The sequence below is a fragment of the Momordica charantia genome (genome assembly GCF_013281855.1).
Source record: "Momordica charantia cultivar OHB3-1 chromosome 11 unlocalized genomic scaffold, Mcharantia_2.0 BLBB01000011.1, whole genome shotgun sequence".
Lineage (NCBI taxonomy): Eukaryota > Viridiplantae > Streptophyta > Magnoliopsida > Cucurbitales > Cucurbitaceae > Momordica > Momordica charantia.
The window spans coordinates 19,469,538-19,496,039 of NW_028275159.1; the positions used below are offsets into that span (position 1 = coordinate 19,469,538).

The 26,502-nt window shown below is 33.8% G+C and overlaps 3 protein-coding genes across 4 annotated transcripts; 1 reads left to right on the forward strand and 2 right to left on the reverse strand.

The window, feature by feature from the left end:
* Nucleotides 1-292: 292 nt before the first annotated feature.
* Nucleotides 293-11,692, reverse strand: LOC111022984 (ATP-dependent Clp protease). Of its 2 annotated transcripts, none has more exons than XM_022300318.2 (15): nucleotides 10,320-11,692; nucleotides 9,885-9,946; nucleotides 9,665-9,762; nucleotides 9,469-9,548; nucleotides 7,492-7,542; nucleotides 6,725-6,799; nucleotides 6,555-6,632; nucleotides 3,397-3,453; nucleotides 2,888-2,958; nucleotides 2,697-2,796; nucleotides 2,406-2,510; nucleotides 1,203-1,265; nucleotides 955-1,077; nucleotides 700-858; nucleotides 293-625 (listed from the first exon to the last, which is right to left on the reverse strand). In XM_022300318.2, the coding sequence occupies exons 1-15, from the start codon at nucleotides 11,244-11,246 to the stop codon at nucleotides 560-562; spliced, it is 2,115 nt and encodes a 704-aa protein (XP_022156010.1). In that variant the 5' UTR covers nucleotides 11,247-11,692; the 3' UTR covers nucleotides 293-559. The 2 variants fall into 2 exon arrangements, with proteins under 2 accessions (XP_022156010.1, XP_022156009.1); XM_022300317.2 differs by having other exon boundaries at nucleotides 9,665-9,765; nucleotides 10,320-11,690.
* A 1,132-nt stretch (nucleotides 11,693-12,824) lies between these two features.
* On the forward strand, nucleotides 12,825-15,376 carry LOC111022983 (Pentatricopeptide repeat (PPR) superfamily protein). Its single transcript, XM_022300315.2, has one exon. It carries the CDS (start codon nucleotides 12,924-12,926, stop codon nucleotides 14,511-14,513), a length of 1,590 nt encoding a protein of 529 aa, XP_022156007.2. The 5' UTR covers nucleotides 12,825-12,923; the 3' UTR covers nucleotides 14,514-15,376.
* Nucleotides 15,377-22,470: 7,094 nt separating this feature from the next.
* On the reverse strand, nucleotides 22,471-23,993 carry ATHSP22.0 (HSP20-like chaperones superfamily protein). The gene is made up of 2 exons (XM_022300333.2): nucleotides 23,672-23,993; nucleotides 22,471-22,864 (listed from the first exon to the last, which is right to left on the reverse strand). The coding sequence occupies exons 1-2, from the start codon at nucleotides 23,969-23,971 to the stop codon at nucleotides 22,607-22,609; spliced, it is 558 nt and encodes a 185-aa protein (XP_022156025.2). The 5' UTR covers nucleotides 23,972-23,993; the 3' UTR covers nucleotides 22,471-22,606.
* Between the last annotated feature and the right edge of the window lie 2,509 nt (nucleotides 23,994-26,502).

Genomic DNA, 26,502 nt, shown 5'->3' on the forward strand with positions numbered 1-26,502 from the left:
GACTAAAAAAACATGACTGATGATTCATTGCGAAACTATACCAAATATAAATGTATCAAAATTAAGAAACTTTAAAGAAAATAAAGCATGAGAACTTTACCAAATATTGTTGTATCCAAATGAATAACATTTTTATCCCATGCACCACCCACATTTAACATTCCACAACATTTAAGTAATGATGTCAACGTTAAAAAAAAAAAAAAGAAATTAGAATCAAATAAAAAGCTTTAAGATAATTAGACGTCAAGAATTAAATTTATGATTTAACCAAAAAAAAAATGCAAAGACATATTGAAAGGTAACGATTTATTTTTTTTTTCTCTTAAATATTATTTAGACAGAGATAACGTTAGGCTAAATGATCAATGCATTTTCCTTCCTATCTTCTCTAATACAATGAACTTAACCTGAGCTATGTGGTGTTACAATGGGATAATTAATTACACCATATATTATGAATGTATTTTATTTTTTCCCCAAGAAACAAAAACCAAAAAAGGGAAAAAAGAAAAGAAAGAGTATTTCATAAGAACTATCGTGGTTAATCATATTGTTTCTATATACTCACGGCTCTTGACAGCTCTGACTCTCCTTCCGCCAACTCCACCACCTCCAAATTATTCTACAAACAAATTGTTCCATCAACTAAAGTTTCATAAATTCAAAAAATGAAAGCTATATTGAAAGAAATCGTACCTGTGATTCCTTCAACTTGGTCTCTGCCAAATACCGCTCGAATGCTCCATCCCCACGAAGAATTTTCCCCCCGCAACCGCTCGAATTTAGCGAACCAATCGACTCTTCATCAACGACGACGGCATCTACTCTATCGTTTCCGGTCTTAACATCCGGAATCTAAACATTTGGGAATTGAAGTGAGATTACATCAAAATGGGCATACAAGTAAAGACCTCATTGCTATATTCAGATGGTTTCAGCCTCAATATCTACCTCATACATGGCTTCGGTAAGAGTGCTTTCCAATATGGCTCTTAAGCCTCTGGCGCCAGTGTTCTTGGCCATTGCTTTCTGGGCAATCCGCCTCAGTGCTTTCTCTGTGTAATGCAGCTTCACCTGGAAATTGAATGGCGGTTTTATTAAGAGGGTCTGATTCACATTGATTGTTAGAGATGGAAATGGAGAGGGTTTGATTTGACGTAGGAAATCGTAGAAATCGGTAAGCATGAGAAAATACTCACGTTATTCATGCCAAACAACTTCTTGTACTGCTTGCCAAGAGCGTTCTTTGGTTCCGTGAGGACCTGTTAACAACGGCAAGTCCAAGGAAACTTTTGTACTCATTTTGGTTATAGAAAGAAAGTGCCAAAGAAAATCAACAGCACGCGTAACGTGCATATTTCATTATAAGATGGAGCCACCTTTCTACATTCATATATGACAAGCAAAATATGCAGTACTAATTACTAGAACGTGGATTGAGGTATGCAACCAAGGCTTAGATATTGAGCCCTGTGCACTGACGACTATTCAGACAAAAAATTCAAATGAATGAAATTGTGGACGAAATATGAAGTTTATTGTATATTGAGTAGTTAAATCTCTAACAAGAAATAACTTTTTAGTTCTTTCTTTTAGAGGAAGGCTTGATCTCTTCTTCGTATTTAACTTCTTGCAGGAAAATTCTCTGTTCTCAGGACTCATAATGGAACTTCTCACTTGGATGGAATTTGAACTATAAATGGGCATATTTGTGTATGATGAAAGTCTCAACTCAATCAGGCAAACCAGAACTTTACAAGTTTGTTCCAAATAAGTCAGAGGGATCCAATATAGTTTCATGAAATGAGTTGTAAGCATGATATAAGTGAAATAACAAAAAATCCACATATACCATTAAGAGGGCAGTCTAGAAACGTCGAACTTCAGCAAGGAAGATGATGCATGTTGGGCTACAGGGGAAGACAGAGTGACTATTGGAAGAGAGAGAAAAATACATAAGGGAACCAAAAGAACAAAGTATGTTTGGATTTCGAAGAGAATGTTTAATCCTCGTGGATCACAAGAAGCTGAAAATGAAAATTTTCCACTCTTTAAGGAATAAAAGAAAGGCTTTACTGAAAACAGAGAATTTACATTGTACTCTGGATAATTTTCATTACGAATAAATAAAAAGGAGATAAGTTTCTTAAAGGAGCTGAAATAAAAGGTTTCAGATTGTAGATTTGATAGAGAGAGAGAGGGAGAAAAAGGACAAGGAAGTTTTATATGAGAAGGTCCAATGGATAAAGAAAGAAGGCCATAGTCTTTTTTTATTCTTTTTATTTATTTTTTAATGAAAAACAAGTTTAAAAGAAAGAAATTTGGTTCTTCTATTTGCTTTGATAATTCACAAACAAGTTGAAAAGAAAGGCGTGGAAATAAAACAAATAATGAATTGATACCTGGACAAGCTGGTCCTCAGTTAAGGCTAATAAACTGACAAGAATTGGAAAACGCCCTATGAACTCTGGTATGAGGCCATATGCTATAAGATCAGAACTCTCAACCTGGAAAGCACCAAAATGAACAATTTAGAGAGCGCTAAATGGATTCTTGACCCTTTTATTAAGCAGAAATGAGGTGCCACGTCATCTCCATGCATCGATTATAAATTCAGAACATGTGGAAAAAATTAAATCAATGCAGAGGCTTAACGCCAAATCCCAAAAAATCCAAAGGGCTTTAGTTCTCACGGTTTCCAGTAATGATGATGTAACCGCAGCACTCGTTACCCCGCCCATTCTCATGTTAGCACGAACAGGTGCTCCAAAACCAATAGAAGAATCTTGCCGTCTGATCAGTAATAAACCATTTTAGTACTGAGAAAGAACCATTGAACACTGAAAAATGATGAGAATTAATGGAAAAATATCGAATAACCTACCTATCAGAGATTGTCTTTTCTAGATCTACGAACGCTCCACCACATATAAACAAAATATCTTTTGTATCTATCTGCAGAATTTTTCAACTCAATTAAAATATATTTTTTAAGTGGTAATCCCCATCCAGAAGAAAATATATATATCCAGTCTGTCAGTAATAAATACAGCCGAGTGTAAGACTCTAGCAAAAGAAACTCTAAACCAAGAAGCTAGAACTCCACTCTTCTCTGTTTACTCAGTTTATGTGTGTGTATAATATGTGTAGGACTCTCTCTATGCAAAGACACAGAAACTGATTTTTTTCTGAAAAATATCTATTGAAGAAAAACAAAAGTGTTAAAGCAGATACAGTTTCCAAAAAAATACGCACATACATGTCATCATTACCATACTGAACTTATAGCATCTAAAGATGGTTATCAAGGATAAGTAGATGTTGCAATACACTGTAAAACTTGCACATAGGTGAATAAAATAAATTTGAGAGTAATTTTTTAGTATATATTACCTGAATGCTATCACCCCGAGGATGTTTCCTTGCCCCCTTCTCAGGAACATTTACTATCTAGACAACAAGTCATACCCAGAATTTAGGATTCCACAAAAATGTAAAGCTAAAAATAATACTATAAGATTCATATTTTTCTATTCCATGCTGTGGAAATTAAATTACAATTAATCACATTGATAAGGAAACAGAAAGTTCCAATCAACAAGAACAAGAACAAGAAGGTAGAAGCGATCATTGAATCATCTATATGTTAGGGACAATCCTACAATGGTTGTCCAGTTTGGACATAAGTGCTCGTGGATTTGCTTTTGATCTGACCAAAAACACCTCATACTAATGGAGATATTATCCCTCATTTATATACCTATAATCTTCCCCTTATAAAAGTCCTCTTGACTTTGCTTTTGATTTCACTCAAAAGGTCTGATATCAATAGAGATATTGTTACTCACTTAAAATATTCATAATCTTCCCCATTGCATATAAACAATCTGGACCTAAAATGTTAATGGACCTACACGTGAAAGTTAGTCCATCAATCTCATTTTTCTTATTTCACAAATTAGATCGTTAAATGGCATCATAAACAAATCCCATAGTCCTGTCAAGTATCACTAAGCATGAAGTTATTATTAATTTGTTGAAAATTTCTATTATAAAAGATGTTGGAAAAGATAAATACAACTTTCAACAGATGTGAAGCCATCAAGAAAAGATAAAAACTATTGTAGGTACGTTGGAATTAGAGAATTTAAAAGCTAACAATCCTACTACAAAAAAAGAAGCTTTATCAACTTGTTAAAAAAGATAATGCACAAATCCACCAGTTTGAGCCAAGTCAGCTATTGATGCTGACAGGCCTCCCTCCAGATCTCAATTATCATCTTGATAAGATCTTCAAGCTCTCAAAACTTTTTTTTGTTTTATAGTAAGCCAAGCTTTCATTGAGAAACGATGAAGGAGAACAAATACAAAAGGGCCCCCTAGGAGGAAACTACACTGGCCCTCTCATAACATGAGGGAACCCAAGATTCAAATTAAAGCTACAAATCCTGCATTGCCACCCATTATCTTCAGTAGCATAGAAAGTGGGTAGTCCTCATCAGCACACCACAATAATGCTTTGTTATCAAATTTCTTCACCAAACGTCCTTCCACTTTCACAACCCTTCCCAGCCTAATTCAATAAAATCCACAACCCCTTTCTTGTCAATTTTCAAGACATGGGCGAAGGATGTTGGAGGTAGAAACTTCAACTCCTTCCTACTCTCCAGCTTGGTGCCCTTTCAAGACCCAGAGCATTTGAATCTTCTATCATCCTTATGAACACTTTCCAACCGTCATGCTTTCTATCTTCTAGAACCATTACACAAGACTTCTGCCCATTGCTATCTAACTTTAAAAACTTTGCCTAGAACCTCCACTAAGTAAGATACACCCTATTGCCTTTGTCTAAAGAAGCTATCTGACTTTGGAGAGGTAAGGATAACTCTGAACCAGTTCAATGCCCAATCATATGAATGGAATGTAAAAGTCAAAAAGCACATTAATTGATATCCACTAAGTAAGATACACCCTATTGCCTCTGTGCTTTTCGTCAACACTCGCACTGAAAATCTTCCTCTTTACAACACAAATACAGCAGCATCTAGGAACATCTTTCGATTAAGGCATATATTGTCCAAGTAAGGTATGCAAAACAAAGAGAGCAAGAGAAAAGAGGATGAGGAGAGAGGAGAGCTGCTAGAATCCATCATCCAATGCTCTTCCTCTACTCTTCATTTACCGACACATGAAGCTTCTCTCATGTCTGCTACAATTACGACAAGCATACAAAAGTAAGGTGCATGTTTTAGTCCTGACTTCAAATTTCCAAATTCCAAGTATAATTCCATCTCCATAAAAGGTAAAATGCAAATTCCACTCTCATACACAATGGAATGATTATAACTTGATACCATGCATTTCTAATTTATGATTTATAACCCTTATTTTCAGAACTAGTTTAACGACCACTCACTCATCCAAATCAAATGGAAATGTCATGTGATCACTCCAATTTCTAGACAAAGACCATGTGGGTTTCACCATTTCCCTATCATTTGACTAATTAAGTTGACAAAGGTTTACCAATACTTCTTTGTGGAGTTCGGTTTCTAAGGTTTTTTGTAATTATCAGTTAGGTATTATTCTTCTGTATTGGAGCCCTTTTCTTTAGTGGGTGTCCTCTTGTAGGGCTGCTTTTTTTTTATGCTCTTGTTTTTCCTTTCATTTTTCTCAATGAAAGCATGATTTCGTATAAAAAAAAAAAAGTTGACAAATGTTTACCAATTTCAAAAGCTTAGGGCTCCAAAACTTCATGCAGTAAATATACTTAAGTTCAAAATTATAACCATAACATGAAGTACATGGTGAAATTATTATTCATAAAATAGTGATAACGAAAATTGAAAAAAAAAAACAAAAACAAAAACAAGATATACTCAATTTGAAGTGTTCTATAGAAAATTGGACAGATAATTAAGTTCCAATAAGACAACTGCAACAAGTTTAATATACTTGAGAGAAAATTTCCTAAAAACAAAAAGATAAGAAATAAAATAATATATAATATATTACATGTAAGCGGGTATACAAAACCCTTACGAAAATGCCTACCAACCATACGATAAGAAATTGAATGTCCATGGACATATACAATAGGTATTTCCAGTTAAATTGCATGCATAAATTAGTTAACTAAATCCGATCGGTTCAGCTTGGCTAAGTTTAAGGCTTCACAGTGGTGTTCCATATCATGTTTGTTTGAAAATTATTCTCCTTCACTTATCTGTTTTAATTGGGGAGCTTTTAGTTTATCTCTTAACCTTTGAGTTTATTTTGTTATCTGTTATCTGTTATATTTTCTTTTCCTTTTGTTTATTTCACTCCTTCGAGATGAACATTTTCATTCATTTTCATTAATTCAATGAGAAGTTTGTTTCTTGTTCAAAAAAAAAAAAAAAATAGTTAACTAAAGCCAATAAGAAAAGTTTAAAGTAAGAAGAATAAAGAAATCACAACCGATATGGCAATACAAATTTCTCATTGGACACGTTAAATTGGGCAAGTAATGCATAGGAAATGAATCAAGTGATAAAGTTTAATTGACTCACGGTTCCTTCTAGCATTTTTAATAATGCCTGTTGAACACCCTCACCAGAAACATCTCTGCTAATATTTAGACTCTCAGCCTGAGAAAAAGGATATGAATTAACAAGGTTTATGTTAATATAGTAGATCTCTATAAAGAAAAGAGATTGATTAATTTAAAAATCATCAAAACCTTCTTTGTTATCTTGTCGACTTCATCAATGTAAATCATCCCTTGTTGAGCTGCTTGTACATTGAACTCTGCTGCCTAAATACATATAAAAAATGTGGATCAATATTAGCTGCTCATAGATTTAAAAGGCAATATCCGGATAATTCTACATTACACTGATAGTTGAAATCAAGAGCCCAGAAACACTTCATCACTCGTAGAGCAACATTGATAATGGCACGAGATTGACTTAAGCCAAGCAACATTTGCTGATTTTTCAGCTAGCTGGTGAAAAGATCCAAATTATTGCTAGTGTCATATTTAACTGAAAATAGAGGTGATGTTTGAGGTATTAGCTTTTTCTCTATAATAACATTTTCTCAATTTGTTGAGCTAAATTATCTTAATTAATAAACCGTATCAGCTCTAACCTAGCAGATTGATGAATGAGGATTGAGCCTATTTTTCAATTTCTTCATCTTTACAGAAACAGAACAATTTCTTGAGCTCAAAGTTTATCTGAGTTGAAAAACACCATTCTTAAAAACTAGCACTCTTTCATCCGTTAATTGTCAAGCATCCTATTTTTTACAGTCTATTATAAGTTGACCACCATATATAAATTAACAAGAAAAAAAAAATAAAAAATGAAGGAAAACCAACCATTGTAGTTATGAAATAAATAAAACTACTAAACAAGGCAGAAATGAAGGACATATAAAAGAAAACCAAACACAACTCGATAAAATCAGCTAGTTAGGAGGGAAATTGCTAAACATGAAGCTTACAGTGAGTAGCTTGTACAAAATTGATTCAACGTCTTCTCCAACATAACCGGCCTGCAAAAAGTAACAATGTCATCTATTAATTCAACCACAAACCTTCATAGATGTTCTTTTTTTATTTTGAGAAGAAGCTGATATTGTATTATTAATCATTTAAAATAATTAGCGTTGGTGGCTTGGGGCATATGAAAAATGAGGCAAATGAAAGCAACGTGGCTTCTGGTTATCTACAAGAAAGTTAAAGGATTGCTTCTACATTTATTGTCCCCTCTCCCTTTTGAGAGAGGAAGCAAACAAAAGAACAAGAAACCCTTGAATGAAAAGCTTGATTACATTACAATGACCATCTAGAATACAAAAGGCAAGAAATTCCAAAATATATGGACTTAACACTCCTAGGAACAATAAGTAAAGCATTTAACTCTATCTCAAGCAACTTCCACATCTTCATTCTCATTTTTCATTTTTCAAAAATCATTTCTTCCTTTTCAATCAATTAACCAACACATTACCAAACCACAAAGTTGGCTCTTTCAGATAAAAGGAGAAAGAAACTTGATAAGAAACTTCTTGAACAAGGCATTTTATATAATTCAGCTATTTGATTTAAATTAAGTCTCTACAATAATGCTAACATCTTACAGAATGCATCTAGCTCCAAACGTTGCATCTACCACAGAGTAGCATCACGTGCATTTCCCATAGGATTTTAGGGTTGCGTCAATGAAGGATAGGAAAAAGTAGAGGTATGGAAACCTTCTACCATAGGAAGGAAGGAACCCAACTAAACTCAGAAGTGTTCCCATAACCTACTCCAAGCAAGGGTTAACAGGTACAAAAATGATCAAAGGTCTCTTTTTTCTTCTCTAACAAAGAGTGCATATATTGGAATTCTTTTCTGGATAAACAGAGAATCTATTGGTGCCTTCTCTTCCTCCAAACAAACTGCGCAATTCTAAAACAATCTTCTCCTTTTAGGCACCTCATGCACCAATCAAGATATATCTCACAAAAAGACCAGCACATTAATTTGAATTAGAAGCCCATAAATTATGAAGATAAGTGTTTAATACTGAAAAGTTTCTTGATGCCATTTGAGCCACACAACCCAATACTTTAACCATACAAGTTCTCTTTGATTTCTCCTTAAATTTCCATGCATGATCTACTCCCAGTTTGTGGGTTAGGGCCAAATAATTCCATAGACATTTATAATCGTCCACCAAATGGGGGTTGCAAAAGAAAAAATACAAATAATAAATGGTGTATTTCCACTGTCCACAACTTTCCTTTCAGTTCTAGTTAGACACCCTTCACACATTAGCTACCAATTTTGATTATTCTACGGGAATAAACCAGTAGTTTATCTTTCATAAAAGAAACATTGGAAAACTTTTCAATCCTGGCTCTCAAGGACTTCTCTAAGGAAGAAAAACTTGATACTCTGTAGTCTGTATCAAGAAAAGGTACTGGAAGGGTCGGACTTTTGAGATAAAAAAGAAAAGTTTCTTAACGTGTTTAAATCACATCTTCCACCTTCAAATATCATAATAGTTATAAAATATCCATCCGACATGAAAGCTCTCTCCCATTATTTACCCTTTAATTGCTCCCTTACCTAATTGAATTTCAACCTAAGGCCCAAGAATTGTGCTGCAATTGAGCTGCCCCTTTTCAAAAAAAATAAAATAGCCGCACCAGCAAAATTGTAAAATGCTGTGAACATTCCTAGTCCCAAGAAACTCTTAACTTTTCTCATTGTGGCAAGGCTCAAGTTCAATTCTCAAAAGAGATGACTTCATTAAGAAAATACCAAGCTTAGAAAGTCATAAATAGTTTACCATGGAATTCTTCACAAATAAAAAATGGTAAAATAAGATAATTAGAATGTGCCAGAAATTCATAGTGAACATATGAACATCACATCTTACAGTTTCCGACAAATCATTCAGAGAGGAAGAGAAGAAAAAAGAAACTCACTTGTGTTAAAGTTGTAGCATCAGCAATGACAAATGGCACATTAACAAATCGAGCCAAAGTCTTTGCAAGTAGCGTCTTCCCTATTTTACAATTTGCAAATTAGAACAGTGCTTCAATACATCATGGATGCTCAACATCAGGCCAATGACAAACAGCATCAGTTACATTGGAATTCGGTAAGTGTAAAAGGCCATACCAGAGCCTGTTGGGCCCATCAAGAGAACATTGCTCTTTTCTAACTCCACGTTATCGTCATCATCTATCACATCTTGGTTTCCTGATTCAGTTCCTGACCTGCTGTATGAATCCACAACAACAATAACAGCTATTCATAGATATGGAGTTAAGGGAAATTTTTTTATCAAATGACAATTTTAATGCAAATGTTATAGAAAAAAAAAAAAAAAAAAACTAACCCTTTTTGCAAGGAAGCATGATATATTCGTTTGTAATGGTTATGTACAGCCACAGAAAGTACCTGGGAAAGATAAAGAAAACTTTCTTTGAAATTTTACAATGGTTGGGTTCATAAAATAATAATGCAATAAATCCGCACACGATTATATAACTTCCCGCTAGTTCCAGTCACCTAAGTTTTGCGAGAACACATCTTCAGACTGCATATCATAGCTTACACTCATTCACTCGTTGTTAACAACGTGCTAGATGGTGGTCAAAAATAAAAGACCAAGTTAACTTATTTAAGCAATTAACTGCATGATAGCTAATTTATTTAAGCAATATCACTTAAAAGGCTCTAAACTAAATATGTGCATGTTTATGCAGAAAAGCCACGATGAAATGCATACTAATGATAATCTCATCAGGTCGCTGAAAAAGAGTTGACAAACCTTCTTGGCTCTTTCTTGGCCGATAACAAATTTGTCCAAACCCCTGCAAATCTCTTTTGGAGTGGGTAGATCCTTCCCCAAATTCGATCCTCCCCATTCGATCTTCTTCCCATCACCGGCGCCATTTCCACCAGAACCCGAGGTACTTCCCCCTGGACCTGAAGCACGAATGAAGTTCGCTCCAGGCGCAAATGGCGGACCTGGAGGAGAATGCACCTGCAACCCATTAGGGGGAGGCGATCCAGGAGGCCAATTCTCAGGCGGCTCCCCACCATACGACCTCACCGTCTCAAAAAACGCAACTCTCAGCCTATTATTCACATAATTATCAACAGTAGAACCGGCCATGGGACTACTACTTTTACCATCTTTGGTAGTAATTCTTCTTTCTGATGAATTCTTGGGTTTGGAGTTAAGATTGCCGATCTCGATGAAGCTGCCCTGCAGAGGAGCGATCTTGTAAGGGCGGAAGTAGTAAGCGGTCTTGCAATTGGGGCACAAATTAACGGCCTCGTAAGCTTCCCTTCCTCCTCCAGCAGCCTTGGGAGGAGCATCGCAAGAAAAAGGAATAGAGGAAGAAGGAGGATTAAGCGTTGGGAAATGGCGGTTAGAGAAGAGAATATCCATATGCTTGGAGCAACGTGGGCAATTGGCCTCCGCCCGAATCTTACGGATTGGGGTACTCGTGTTGTTGGACTGCGAACGGAAATCATCAGAACCAGACCCGCCGTTGTCCCACTTGTAGCGCTCCTGAACGCCGATGAACGATTCTCGCCGGCGATGACTGGAAACATGGAGATAACTGAGATGGGTCGAAATGGGGCAAATCTGGGTCAATCGGTGATTGGGATTTGAGAAGCAGAGCAGCCTTATTGCCTTCAACGTCTTCTTCCATTTGAAGATCGCACTGCCACCACTTCCAGACATGTATAAAATTCAAAAACACGAGGAGATTAGACACTTCCTGGGGAACCCAGATTGAATCCGACTCAGTTGAAGCTCCGAATCTCGAGAAACGAGAGACGCAAACTTGGGAACCGGATTGTAAATTTATTCAAGGATTGTGAGGATGGGAAGGAATGCGGGAAAGAAAACAGGGAGAGGAGTGAAGGAAAAAGAGGATAAATTTGGGAGCGTTTCAAGGAGAAGCGAGCGGAGGAGGAGGAGAAATGGAGAGAGAGAGAGAAGACCATTTTCTTTTCCCCTTCTCTCTCATCTTATTCTTGCTTCAACTGCTCAGAGATTTCAGTTCTCAAATGGATTATGGATATTGTGTATTTTTTGAGAATTTCTGTCTGAATTTCGTTGCTTGATTCTTGACGCATCTGCTCATGCTGTGTGTAATAAAGGGTAATTCTTAGTTTGTACTGTTTTGAACTCATCAATCCCACGGTTTCTACTTCCTATTGTGTTGAAAATTCCATGGCCATTTCTGATTTTATATTTTCTCCAATACTTTGGAGAAAACAGTGGAGATTCCAACTCAATAGTTAAGAGCATACATTAGACTTTCTATTTTTCCTGTGCGTCTGTACTTTTAAAATGTTCCATGTAAGTAATGTACTTTTAATTTAATTTTTATTATTTTAATTAGTTTTAATCATTATATTTTCAAAAGGTGTACTTTCTTCCAGTAATTTTAAAAAGTTATTATTTGGTTTTTTTCCGTAAAATTTTACATAACAACAAAACTATTTAATATAACATTTCTGCAACATTATAATAAAATTATTAAATATAATGTCATGTCGAAATTATGATCAAAAAATGAGATAAAAAAATATATAGAAATTATACTAAATTGCACGAAATGAATATGTATTTACAAAAATATCATACTTTTATTTTTTTTGCAAAAATGTTACCAAAGTAAGTTTTAGTTGGTTGTGATTTGTAATTTATACTATTTTTATAAAATTTTAAACCTAACTATATACACAAATATATATATTTCTTTTCAGCTAATTTTATAATTCTCTCAAAAATTAAAAGCATAGATATCAAAATGAAAAAATCAAAAATCAAAATTATCGAAAATAATATTTAAACCTAAAGTATATTATCTCCCGTCATTTTTTTTAATCGTACAACAATCATGGACATGGGGATGAGAATTGAATCTTCGACCTCCAGAAAATGACTTTAACTTCTAAACCGAACTAGCTCTCCTAATATATTTAATCTACCTCATAATAACATATCGATTTTGATATATGAAAGAATAAGAATTTAGAGATTTGAAGAAGGAACAAGTACACGAAATTATTTTAGGAGTTTCCAAAATTTGACCCAACTTTTAGAGACGCTTCTCAAAATTTAGAAACAAAAATAAGATAGATTAACAGACAAGTCTCATCTAAAAAAAATAAGAAATGAAAATAAAACGTTACCAAACGAGCCATCTTCGCTTACCTTTTCTCTTCTTATGTTCCTCAAACGCATCAAATACTTGGGAATTATTTATAGACGAAGGTTTCCTAAACAAAAAAAACTTTCCAAAATTGGCCTTTATTTCATAATCCTAACGAATAATTCGAAAATTGTCGTCCATCAAAGAACGACTGTTATTCAAACTCAACACCTAGAAAGCAGAAGAAAGAAACAATGGCGTCGGTTCCAATTCAACCTCATTTAAACCAATTAGTTCTATCAGTGCTCGAAAAATGCAGTCATCTCAATCACCTCAAGCAAATCCAAGGCTTTCTCATCTCTCTTGGCCACTCTCAGACTCAGTTCTTCGCCTTCAAGCTCGTCCGCTTCTGTAATCTTACTCTTGCTAATTTATCTTACGCTCGCTTCATTTTCGATCAATTGAACTCCCCAAATGTATATCTCTACACTGCAATGATCACTGCTTATGCATCTCAGCCCGATTCTAAAGCCGCGTTTGTTTTGTACCGTGACATGGTCCGCCGAGGAACTCCTCGACCCAACCATTTTATCTACCCCCATGTTCTGAAATCTTGCCCCGAGGTTTTGGAGTCCAATGCCACGCAAATGGTTCATGCCCAGATTCTGAAATCTGGATTTGGTCGATACCCAGTTGTCCAAACGGCCATTGTTGATTCCTACTCGAAGTTCTGTTCGGACATTGGAATTGCACGACAGATGTTCGATGAAATGATTGAGAGAAGTGTGGTGTCTTGGACGGCTATGATTTCTGGGTATGCGAGGCTTGGGAACATTGATGATGCAGTAGCCTTGTTTGAGAGTATGCCTGAGAGGGATGTCCCTGCTTGGAATGCTATTATTGCTGGATTTGCTCAGAATGGATTCTTCTGTGAAGCAATTTGGTTGTTTAGAAGAATGGTGTCCCTGGCAATGGAGGATGATGAGGAGCGTGAAAACAAGCCAAACAAGATCACAGTTGCTTCTGCACTTTCAGCTTGTGGGCATACTGGGATGCTTCATCTTGGTAAGTGGATTCATGGTTATGTTTTCAAAAGTCTTAGTCAGGATTCATTTATCTCAAATGCTCTACTTGATATGTATGGGAAATGTGGCAATCTAAAAATAGCGAAAAGGGTTTTTGATATGATTACTTTAAAAAGCTTGACGTCGTGGAATTCATTGATAAACTGTCTTGCACTCCATGGCCATAGTGAAAGTGCAATTGATTTATTTGTAAAGTTGGTTGAATGTGGGGATGGCGTGAAGCCAGATGGGGTTACTTTTGTTGGTGTGTTGAATGCTTGTACTCATGGAGGATTAGTTGAGAAAGGTTACTCATACTTCGAAATGATGAGGCAGGACTATGGCATTGAGCCTCAGATCGAACACTTTGGGTGCTTGATAGACCTTCTTGGCCGTGCAGGACGGTTCGAAGAAGCAATGGAAGTTGTGAGGGGAATGAATATTGAACCAGATGAGGTTGTATGGGGTTCTTTACTAAACGGATGCAAAATCCATGGCCGGTCAGATTTAGCTGAATATTCAGTGAAAAAGTTGATCGAGATGGATCCAGAAAATGGCGGTTATAGAATTATGCTGGCAAATATATATGCGGAGCTCGAAAAGTGGGATGAGGTTCGCAAGGTTCGGAAACTTTTGAAAGAGCAAAATGCTTATAAAACACCAGGCTGCAGTTGGATCGAAGTTGATAATCAGGTCTATCAGTTCTATTCTTTTGACATGACACATCCCAGTGCAGAACAGATATACAAAACCTTGGAAAGTGTGATCAGTTTTATGTAAAAAGCAAATGAAGATTTGACATCAGATGAGAGCGTATCCTGCACTCCATGTGTTAGCTTGCGGTAGTCGGCACGAGAAGGTTGAACTACAAGAGGATACTGAAGCTCTATCCTCCACTTCTCTCCTTTCATGAAAGATATCTCCCCTATTTTACCTTTTACCTATTGAGAGGCAGTTGGAAATCTACTTTCTCCTCTTTGTATGTGCATATGATAACTCTTTACAAAACACAAAGCATAGGAGTAACATAGTGCAATTTCCAAGTTAGAGTAAAATGGCCGATGGGGAAGTTCTGGGAGTTTTTTTCTTTAACAAATCAAAGGTAAATGACTGTTTTTGCTATGTCTACCAACTTGTCCATGGACATGTATTGGTTATTATGGTAGTTATGGTATAGCAGGAATTTGCTGCTTCATAAGTTGGAAGAATAGCAATCCCAAGAAAGTGAAAGTTTTCATTTGGGAGATTATTCTTGAAAGTATCAACACTTTTGATGATAAGTAGTTACAAGGAAGGTTGCTGGCTTGATTTTCATTCATGCGATCAAAGCTACTAAGTTTTGGAACCTGCTACTTTTCTCTATCTGTTTTCTCTCCTCCTCGGTCGTCTTTTCAAGGATAAGGCTGAAAGTTTTTGGCTCAATTTTATTAGAAGCTTCAAGTTTTTGGCTCAATTTTATTGGGAGCCTATTTTTTATGACATTGGAGGGAAAGAAGCCACTTATTTTCTAGAGGAAAACGGAGAGATTTTTGTATCTTATATGGATAATGTTCTTTCTTGTTACATTACAGCTTCTTGGTGCAGGCTAAGCTTGTAATTAACTATTGCTATTTAATATTTATTGATATTTTGGCTAATTAGAAGGGATTCCAGTAGCCTTCTTATCTGGCATTCCTCCCTTTTCTTTTTCTTTTTGTATATTTCATTGATAGTTATGCTAGAATTCAAGTTCTTGCTGGCCTATGAATTTAGTGCTTTTACAGAAGACTTCTTAATTATGTAGACTTTCTTTTACTTAGTGTGTCTGACAATGCCTTTGGTCTACCCATAGGTGGAAGATTCATTAAATCGCGAAACGTTGCCCTTTACTTTCAGATTATCGCATTTATCGCATTAACCCATGCGATAAGGCCAAGATACTTTGATTTTTTACCGTTTCACAAACATACTTTGATTTTTTACTGTTTCACAAACATGATCATGGACCACGTACAGTCACTAGGACCTTTCAAAAGGATCGTTTTTTGAGCTTGATGCACTTTCGATCTTGTTCTCAACTCCAGGTCTGGTCTTTTAGGCGAGAATTTACTTTATAGAGTGGTTTCTACATATGTAAGATCCTTAACCTGCTCCTTCAAGGAGATGTTTTTTTTAGCTTACCAATCTTAGGCCGATCTTTTTTTTTTCCTTTTTCCAAACCGAATGCTTGTTTGAGTTTGTTGGATTCTAATGCCATCTTATTATTCATATAGTTTTCATCTCAAAACTAATTAACAAAGAGATGAGTAATTTATGTATTTATAAACCTTGTTAAGTCTTTTAATATTTTCGATATAGGATTTTTGACCCGGTTAGTTTTATCTAAAGATTCTAAGGTAAGTCTGGGAGGATGGCTTTTGAAAAAGTGAAAATGCTTGCAGTATTTTCAAATTTTTCCTAGTTTTCTTGACGTGATTTTGAAAATCTCAAATTCAAAAGCCCTTTGCTTCCTCTAAACATTTGGCAAAGTTGAAACCTTGTCGTCAAGTAAAGATTTGTCATCCTTGTTCGATACGTCTCTGTTAGACAAACAGGGAAGAGTCTAATTCAAATTTCATAATAACACGTCTCCATCTTCCTTTAATCATATGTATTGCAATTTTATCACACAAATAAAAACACTTTTGAAATTTTAAATCATTTTTCAAAGAAACATTTTAAAGTCAAATACTCCGAAAAAATGATTCTCAAGGAACTCCTCACTTACCTATTGGTGACTCGTCCTTTCGCTTCACTCATTTATTGACGTAAAAAAAAGAGTGAAAGACCTATCCTACCCTTCCCATTATGTACGTGAATTAGGCCCTTGCTCGGGATTGGGTGGTTGAGGAAAAAAAACATAAGCCTCGTATGTATTACCGATTGGAACTCTTTATTGCCCTAGAGCCATAAACGTTGGCCATTCAAGATCTGAGGAATAACCCTTAGGAAAAGAGTTCAATTGTCAAAACTCTGCTCTCCCCTTGTGTAGTATATAAATTGCTAACCGCAAGTGTACGGGTCAAGTTTTAATATGGTTGATAAGTAAACATACCGATATCGCCTTCATAATTGGGTTTCTAGGTCATACCACGTATACTTTTGCCCAATTTTATGTAGAAAATCAAATTGGAATATTGTAATATGATTAAAGCAAATCATCGTAAATGGTTAAAGAATGTAAGTTCAATGGGAATAACGATCTTAGGGAATAGATTTCAACGATTTAATCTATGAACCAATTATTTAATTAATCAAGATTGAAAGTTTCCTTACTAAATTATGAAACCAATATCTCTATCTAATTTTGTCACAAGTAAAAGCTTTAATGAACAAGTCTTTTAACAACATATAAAGAAATTCTAAATCTCCCCATCTTAAAAATCCATTCAGTTATGAATCTTAGTTCTCAACTCTCAACTACCTCTCCTAGCGTAAGATTGCAAATTTAAGATCTATGGCCAGTAGATTAAAGGCATGGAGCAGAAACATAAATAGAAAAAACAAATGCATTCAATCAAGAAAATCAAATAATTAATCTATTAATGACTACACCAATCCCTAAGACAAGAAAATTTAGCTACTCATGTTTATGATTAAACTAGTAAAATAAAATAAAAGAGATAGGAAGTGAATCTGTCGCATTGATTGATCGTCTCAAACTCAATCTCCACGATCGATCTTCAAAACTCGACTTCTTCCTCGAAATACTCTGCAAATTTCACTCTGGGATCTCCCTCCAATTGATCATGAAGGTCCTTATTTATAGAAAAGTTCAGGACAGCGTTGAGACGCTAGAGGCAGCGTCTCAACACTGTGCCTTAAATGCTAAAAAGAAGCGGATCCTAGCGTCGTAGCGTCGAGACGCTGTAAGTGGCGTTGAGACACTACGACGCGAAGCGTTAATTGTCTCACTTTTCATCGTAGCATTGAGACGCGCTCTAAATTATAATGTGAGACTTTCTCAACTTGCTCGGGCTATGGCTTTCTCAACTCGCTCGGGCTATGGCTTTTCATTCTATTTGATCAATTTGATGTCCCAATTCTTCTTGTTACCTTATTGCTACAAAATAACATTTATATGCGTGTAAATTTGTCATAAAGAAATGAAAACTAACAACTAATTCTATTAGAATGATTATAAAATATAGCATGTATCAGAGGCTATCACCCCACTAGAAAGACGTTCGTACTTAACTTAGCTCTCCTACCCCTTTGATGAGTCAATTCCTTTTGGATCTCGATTTCTACCTTTATCTTTCCCGCCTTTATCTTTAGAAAAAACCTATAGAACTACCTAATCGAAAATTACATTAAAATCACATTTGTAGAATAACTTTAAAGATGATTAAACATTATGCAACTTCTTGGTGCGTGCTTCAAAAAAAAAGAAAAAAAAATCCAAAATTTTGGTTTTATATTTGTAGGTGGGCCGTGCAAACTGTAAATTGTAAAGAAAGTCCAAGTGCTACCAATGATCTCCTTTAGCCGTAGTCAAAGTGAGCATAGCTGAACGGTGACATATATCTCCACCAAAAAGTTGTGAGTTCAATCTCTCATCCCACATATTATACTAAAAATAATAATAATCTCCTTTGTAAATTTTCAATACTTCAATAGAAAATAAAAAAGTTTGTATCATGTAATCATTTTTTTTAGTACAATGAGTAAGGATGGAGGATTCGAATTCATCATCTCTTGATCAGAGACAGATGTCAATTACTGTTGAACTAAGCTCATGTTAACGTATCATGCTCATCCTTACTCCTAGAGGTTGGAAGTTTTTGTTTCTTTTTTAAAACCTAGTTAGCAACACGTGCAACCGTAATCGAACAACTGCAGGAGCTTCCAGTAGTGATAGCTACCCCCACCAGATGGGCCGAACCTGAACTAATAATTATAAAACTAATAACCAACTCATCGCTTCGCATTATCTAGAAGAAAAGGAATAGCGATGGATTCCTATGGATCAAGAACAAGCTGAGTAAACTTGTTCCATTTTAATGCAAGTCTAAAGAGAGGGAGGGGTGAAGTCTACTCGCTATTAGCACCGCCCAATGGTTTTCTTTTTCGAAAGAACTTAACTAATAAGGCCTTTTTCTAGATGTTGAAACAAAATCAGAGGTGGAAATACTGGTAAATGGCTCAGCAACTACCCCGATTGAATTATTTGAGTCAATCCTTTAGCTACCGTTGTATCTCTTTAGCGAGCCATATGTTTTATGCTTAATATTGTAAATCTACTTAGATCGTCACTGAATCCATTGTTGATAATATGAAACTGAGTATGAAAGAAGAAAAAAGTTAGAAAAATTTAATGGGGGATTGGTGAAAATACTTTGAGAATGCAAAATATAGATTTAGCATAAAAAAAATCTAGAGAGAAATAAGAGTAAAGAAAAAATGTTTATATATAGTTCAAATAATTGTATAGAATGAGTGAAAAAAAAAGTAGAGAACCAAAGAGCTGCAAAACTCTTAAAATTCCAAAATTTTTTATATTAAAAAATTAAATATAATTAAATGTTATAATTATTCAATTAATTTGTGTTAAAATAAAACTTTTCCTATTACATTTTATGATTTAAATTAAATTAATATAATTTAATAATTATTGATAATTAATTATGAGAGACATTTTCTTAATTTAAAATTTTATATAAAAATAAAATTGTCCAAATATATTTTACAAAAGATAGTAGATGTTTTTAATCTATTTTAGATATAAATTTATAATTATTTTTTAAAAATAAATTGACAGAACATCTTTATATTGAAACTTTCACAATTTTATCATTTTTTTTATCAACTCATTTACGAATGCATCTAATTATTCATCTTAATATATTTTATATTTTTTTTCTAAATATAATTATTTAACCATTAAAACATTATAACTTAAAAAATTTCATTATTAATTTAGGAATAAATTCACAACAATTTTATTCAAACTTTTCCGACTTTTTTTCCTTAGTTCATTTTAACTTAAATAAAGGTATCAAAAGATTTTTGAAAATTTTTTGGAGGACGGCGTAGAGAGAGGGGACAGAGAATGAGTGAAATTTGAGGGGGGGAGAGAATGAGTGAAATTTGGGAGGGAATGTTGAAATGACAAAATTGGCATCAAAATAATAAAGAAAACATTAAAATTAAATGATAAAATAGGGACCTTAACAAATTTGACTTTTTTAGGACACTATATGGTGATGAAGATTCGAACTCACGATTATTTGGTCGGAGATAGATGCATTAGCTAGTTAAGCTATGCTCAGGTTGGCTTAACAAATTTGGTTGTGGAATGAAAGCATCAACATTTTTTTCAACCTACGTTGATTTGGTTGGTTTTGTTAGGAGTGTAGAGGCAAAGTCCCACATTACGTAGAAAATGAGGAAATACGATGTATAGGTGATGACAATTATTTTTATTCCTACAAGATTTCCTTTTGAGTGAAACCAAAGCAAAATTATAAAGATTATGTTCATGGTGAAAATTATATATTATAGAGAATGAAGATACCTAAATTTAGGATCGATAACATATTGTTAGTTTTTTTTTTGTTTTTTTTATTTTTATTTTTAGTGAAACACACTTTTAGTCCATGAGTTTTGAGTAGGTGTCAATTTGGTCATTGAAGTTCAAAAAGCAACAATTTAGTTCGTGAGGTTTGATAAATAGTTTTAAATGGTCTCTGAGTCAATTTTACGGTTAGTTTGACTAACGGAAAAATGACGTGGCATTTGAGGTGTCAATTTTCAGATGAGGTAACAATTTTTATTAATCTTATATTTATTTAGCTTTAGGTTGTTTTATTATTATTATTATTATTATTTAATTTCTTTCTTTTTCCCTATTCCCTCCCCTCCCTCCTCCAACTTGAAAGTGAATAATTCCTCCCTGAATTTTCTGTGCATGATTAATTCTCTTCCATTATGAACTATTCCTTTCTTTGATGAAATACTTTAGCTGACCTTAAGTTGAAATGCAGACTTTCTAAGGAAAGCGCATAATTAATTCAATGTCTCATTATTAGTGTGTCGTTAAAAATTCATACCTTAAAGTACTGTCTCTCAATTAATTAATATTTTTTTTTAGAACAACATGTTCCTCTTAGTTGGAGATAAATACCAATTACCGTTGAACTATAAATTGAGAGACACTTTAGCCAAGTATCTCTCAATTTAAGCAAGTGTATATTTTATGCCTTCAAATTCTTTGCTTCTATCCTTAAATAAAAATTGTTGTTCAGTTTGATAAGGAAATTGCATTGTATTCCTGTTTAGTTTTTTCAAATTGATAAACATTCGTCTATATTATAATGAGGATGAGTCTCTTACAGAACAGTACTTGAGACTCATTCAGTATACTTTACAAGGATTCATAAACAATTTCAGCCTTTTCTTATTGTGTTGGCTACAAATAAGAGTTATTAATATCATAGTACAAATAAAAGTTAGTTGTTCTTACTCATAGGTTAATATGGTCTATATAATGTAATTTATATTATGCCTTTGGTTGTCAAAATTGTTATTATTTCATCAATTCTTAGTAACACAACTTAAATTTTGCTGGGTATTACCCTTAATATTTTCCTCTTCCACAGTTCTGAAAACTAAATCAACTACAATCATATGAGAAAAATAGGGAAAGCAAACGAACGACACAAGTAAATTTATAATGTTTCACCAAATTATAGACTACGCCTAGTTTTCTGCCACAACGAGTTCTTCTATGATATTGAGATAAATATAATGGGGTCACATACGCTCTACAAAGAATCTCTAGATGCCACAACAATTACCACCTAGCTTCTAAGCACTATGATAATAGCTATCTAGAAATACATAATGAAAAACCTCACTAATCTTAAGAGAACAGACTGCCGACGATACTCTACACACCCCTATCCTCCTTTTTCTTCTCTGCCAACAAGTTACTGCCGCCTGTGCTGCCACTCCCTTCTTGTTTTGCTTTCCAACTCACGGTCAGGCTAATTAAGTGTGTCGGCCAAAGACTAAAAAAGTTTTGTTATATAAAAGACGTGATGGACTTTAATGAGTATTTAGTCCCAATTGTAACATTGATTCTTTTTTTTTCCTTTCTTTTTATATTTTCCAATTGTTTTGTCTTCGATTCCAACAAATTTTTTGTTAATCTTGGTGGGTCTGATTATGTTTGTGAGGCTTTGAAGGAGCCTGGGCAGGATGATAAAATTCTACTCCTTATATTCTAGCTTTTTATTTGAACTGTATTTGAACCATTGGTTCAACTTTGTAGAATTTCTCAGGCATCATACACTACAACAAATTATAGATTCAGAGTTTATCTTGTATAAATCATTTCTTTTATATTAATATGTATTTGTGCTCAAATATATCCCTAACAGATGTTGTCTTGTTTGAATTCTCTATAATTTTCTTATATTTAGATTCATAAATGCAAGCTGGAATATTTGGAAAAATGATCGTATCTTCAATTCTCAACATTGTAATAGCACTCATTAAGAAATATTATTGAAAGTATATGAAAGACGAATCCTATAGAAATTGTAATTGTAGGAATGCAAAACTAGTGCTTCGTTGACTAGTAATATGTTTTCCATTCTCGAAGAAAACTCAACTTCGTAAGATTGATTAATTAATTACTGAACTAGGGATCATTTTTAACTTCATTGGGATGATCTTCAAAGAATGATGGTATATTTTAGTTATTTTTGCAAAATTAAAAAAGTAACTGCGCTGTAAATTTCTTTTAGATAACAAACGTGCTTCTTTATTCACCCGTACAGGTACACGTACACGTACAACATCTCAAACATGCGCCATAACTGAACTGAAGGTAAAAGAAAAGAGATGAGTCACAGCTCCTGCTTGGACTGGATCTCGGCCGTCGATTTGTGATCAGAAATTCCGACGAGTTTGGGACCCTTGATCTTCTCCGGCGAAAGTTTGGGCAGAGTAACGGTGAGAACGCCGTTCTCAAGCGTAGCTTTAACGGAGTCCAAATCCACGTCACTCGGCATCCGAAACTGCCTCCAGAACTTTCCGTAACTTCTCTCCACGCGGTGCCAGTGGTCTCCTTCTCTCTCCTCTTCCCTTTTCCTCCCTCCCATCACCTGACAACAAAGTTTATAGATTTTTCTTCATTTTTAATAAACAAAAATTAATTGCGTGATTTCGACACTCAATTGAGTAAAAAAATAAACTTGTACGAATTTTGATATAAAGAGAAGAATAAAAAACATAGTTAGTGACCAAAATATTTAGATTTGTTAAAAAAATTGGAAACGAGAAATAAGAAACGAAAATATTATGGACGATTATTTTCTATTATAAATTTTTTGTCTTAAATTTCTTATACATGTGAGTTGATGAGAACCACTTTGCTAACGTTATTGTCTTTTTATTTCTTTTTCAATTTTATTAAAATTCTCGACGTTTTGCAACTAATCATAGATAGCTTGATTACGTTCCCGTTTCTAAATTTCTCCGGAAATCACTATTAGTTTCTCATTTTTTTTAACATTCTTAAAATTGTATAAAAATTTCAACAAAATCCAGTGTATTATTTTTTATTCTTGTTTCCAATTTGTTTCAAAATATGATAAATTAAAATATTGTTTTATCATGCTTAAATGCATGGCGAGATCGGCTATACAATTTTTCTTTTCTTTTTTTAATAAAAAAATAAAAATAAAAAACATCAACATTACTGCAAATGGTCAAATTTATTTATAAATTGTGACACAAATTAACAGTTTTAATAAGATTTCAGTCTTACCCACTTGAAAATATAGAGAATAAAATCATTACTTACAAACAAAAATCTAAAGATTAAATTTCTAGCTTAACGAAATTACATAGCCAAAGATATTTTATTTTTTAACATCTCATAGAATGTGGATGAAAATTTAATACTCTACCTTGAGAATCCTGTTGTCATCCACCTCAATCCTCAGCTCCTCCTTGGCCAGCCCGGGCACGTCCATCCTGATGACGTGGCCCTCCGACGTCTCCTTCCAGTCGGCTCTCGCCGGGGCGAGGAGGAGCAGAGGATCTCCGTTTGCATGTTCCTTTTGGAGGCCCAATGGGGTTTGTTCTAGCACCCCAAATGGATCCAGTAATGGCAGCAGAGAGGCGTTTGCTGAGCCATTTATGAGACAAAAGAAGATGATGAATAGTGAGCACAAGCCCATTTGTATTGCTCTCATTGTCATTGTCATTGCTTTGATTGGGGGAATGCACAATAATGTGTATGTATTTATAAGTGGAAGAGAGGGAGCCAGATTTTTCCTTTAGCTTTCTGGAGAATTCGTGAAGATGGATACAAGGTTCAAGAATATGGTTTTTTATACCTTTCCACGACTGCTCTTAAATTAACAAAAAAACTTAGGGTTTCATTTGATATCGTTCATGTTTCTTATTTCTGTTTTTTTATTTTTAATAAAGAAAAATGAATTGCATGGCTCCGACATTCATGAATTCAAGTATGATAAAACATGCCGTGGAACAAATTTGGAAATCGGAAAAAAAAAAGGAAAAACTTGTTTTGATTGTTTCCAAGATTTATATATAATTTTGAGAATGTTAAAAAAAGGAAAAAACAAGAAACATAATTAGTTACAAAATACTTAATTGAAAACGAGACGTACCAGACGAGCCTAACTCAGTTGATGGAATCAAAATCAACATTACTTTTACCACGTCTTCTTTTGTTTTGTTATATAGCTTTTGTAAAAGTTTTGAAGTAGGTAAAAATTTTAAATGAAAATTTAAATATGTTTTCAAAGGAGGTAAAAATTTATTAGCATAATTTTTTAAAACATGAATATAAAAACCAAATGGTTGCCCTTTATCAAACAACACCTAAATAATTTTTTCATAATTTATAAATTAAAAGGAAAAAAGAAAAAAATAAGTTACACTATCATTTTGTTTGAATTTTATAAATTTCATAACAAATATACGTTTCGTTAATTTATTGTATGCACATAAGAATACACATTTCAACTCTTCTTCAAACGCGCAAACTAATTAAATGGTGAAAATGGTAACATTTTATAAAGTTTAAGGTGGAATTTATAGTATTTATCAAAATTTAAGGTACAAAGTTTGGGGTGAAAATGAATTGATATATCTTACTAAGTTTGTGGTAAAAATTAAAATTTCTTTTTAATTTGTTTTGCTTGGAGTAGAAAGTGAGTGCCTGACTCCCAAGGTGGAGGATTTTTCCTGCTTGTTCTAGACATTTCTGATCTACTATCTTCTCGATTTCTTATAGTTCTATGTAATTTTGGAGGGCAAAAAGGTAAATATATCAATTAAATAGTTATTGCAATGTCACAAATACTATTAGATGATCTGGTTTTCTTTAATCTATTTAAGAAAAAAAAAAGGTTTAAACTCCCAAAGAAAGATATGACTTTTGTAAAATAATTTTAAATGATGATTTCTGATTAATGTGTGAGATTTTTCTTGAGGGAAGTTCAATGGATATAGAGCATAATTTTTCTTTTAATAATATTTATCAATATGTATCTTTTATAATTGTAAATCCAACACATTTATGAAAAATAATTGTAAATTTAATATTTAAAATTATTAATTTTAGTTTAACAAGAGTGTGAAAATTTTTGAAGGGTGAATCAAAACGAATCCTTTTTTTAGTACAATAGATGTGGGGATGATGGATACTACAATAATTTTAATTTTTGCTGATGCACAAAAACATTGTGAAAGCTAAAAATATCGTATTCCAGACCATTTATTTTGGTCACGAAGTTTGTTGGCAGATCTCTTTCGTCACGATATATATCTAACTTTGGCAATGGAATTTATTTCGTCGGTAAAAGTATCTATCACGATGGAATTTGTTTTGTCTACAAAGGTATCTATGACAACGAAATTTATTTCGTTGCAATATATACCTTTGTCGCCCTAAATCTTTGGCGACGAAATTTAACTTTTGTCACCAAAGATATCTATATAATTTCACCCTATACTATAGGCATGCTATTTTTCTTGTTACAATCTTGTTACCTAATATTTTCTTCAAATTAATTTAGATCAAACTCCATTAGAACACATTCTTTATTATCTTATAAACTTAGATTTATATTAAACAAAAAGTAATTTTATAGAAAGTTAAATACAACATGATAAGCTAAATGCCGACCACAATATTAATTTAAACCTAATCTAGAAAGCTAGATATTCTTGGCGTCAATGAAAACTTCTCTAATTTCCAAAGCTTCCGAGAAAAAATCAAAATAACCTGAAAAATAAATGAAAGATAAACCGATTTCAACAAAGAAGTTATATACCTAACTCATTCCACTACTTTTTAACTGAAAAATGTTAATTAGGTAAAAAATAGCATGCAAAGTAGAAAGTTAACTTCAAGTAGTTAAGTGGTGTGAAAGAAGCCTAAATTATCTCAAAAGACACACCTTACCCCCCCCCCCCCCCCCTTAATGTCCAGACCAGCTTGTACGCATCTCGACTAATCTCACTGGACAACTACCTACAATTATAAACTACAATAGTATTTTAGTGGCAACAATGTGATCCATGCTATAAAACTTACCAAAACTACTTCAAAAGCCAATAGAAAAAAAGAGCTAAGTCACTTCGCGCGCCATAAACTCACTCAAACTAACCTTTAAACAAAGTGTCCAACTCATCTAATCTCATCACTTAAAATTCTACTAACTTATCCAAACTAACTATTAAAAAGAAACGTATCAAACTCGCG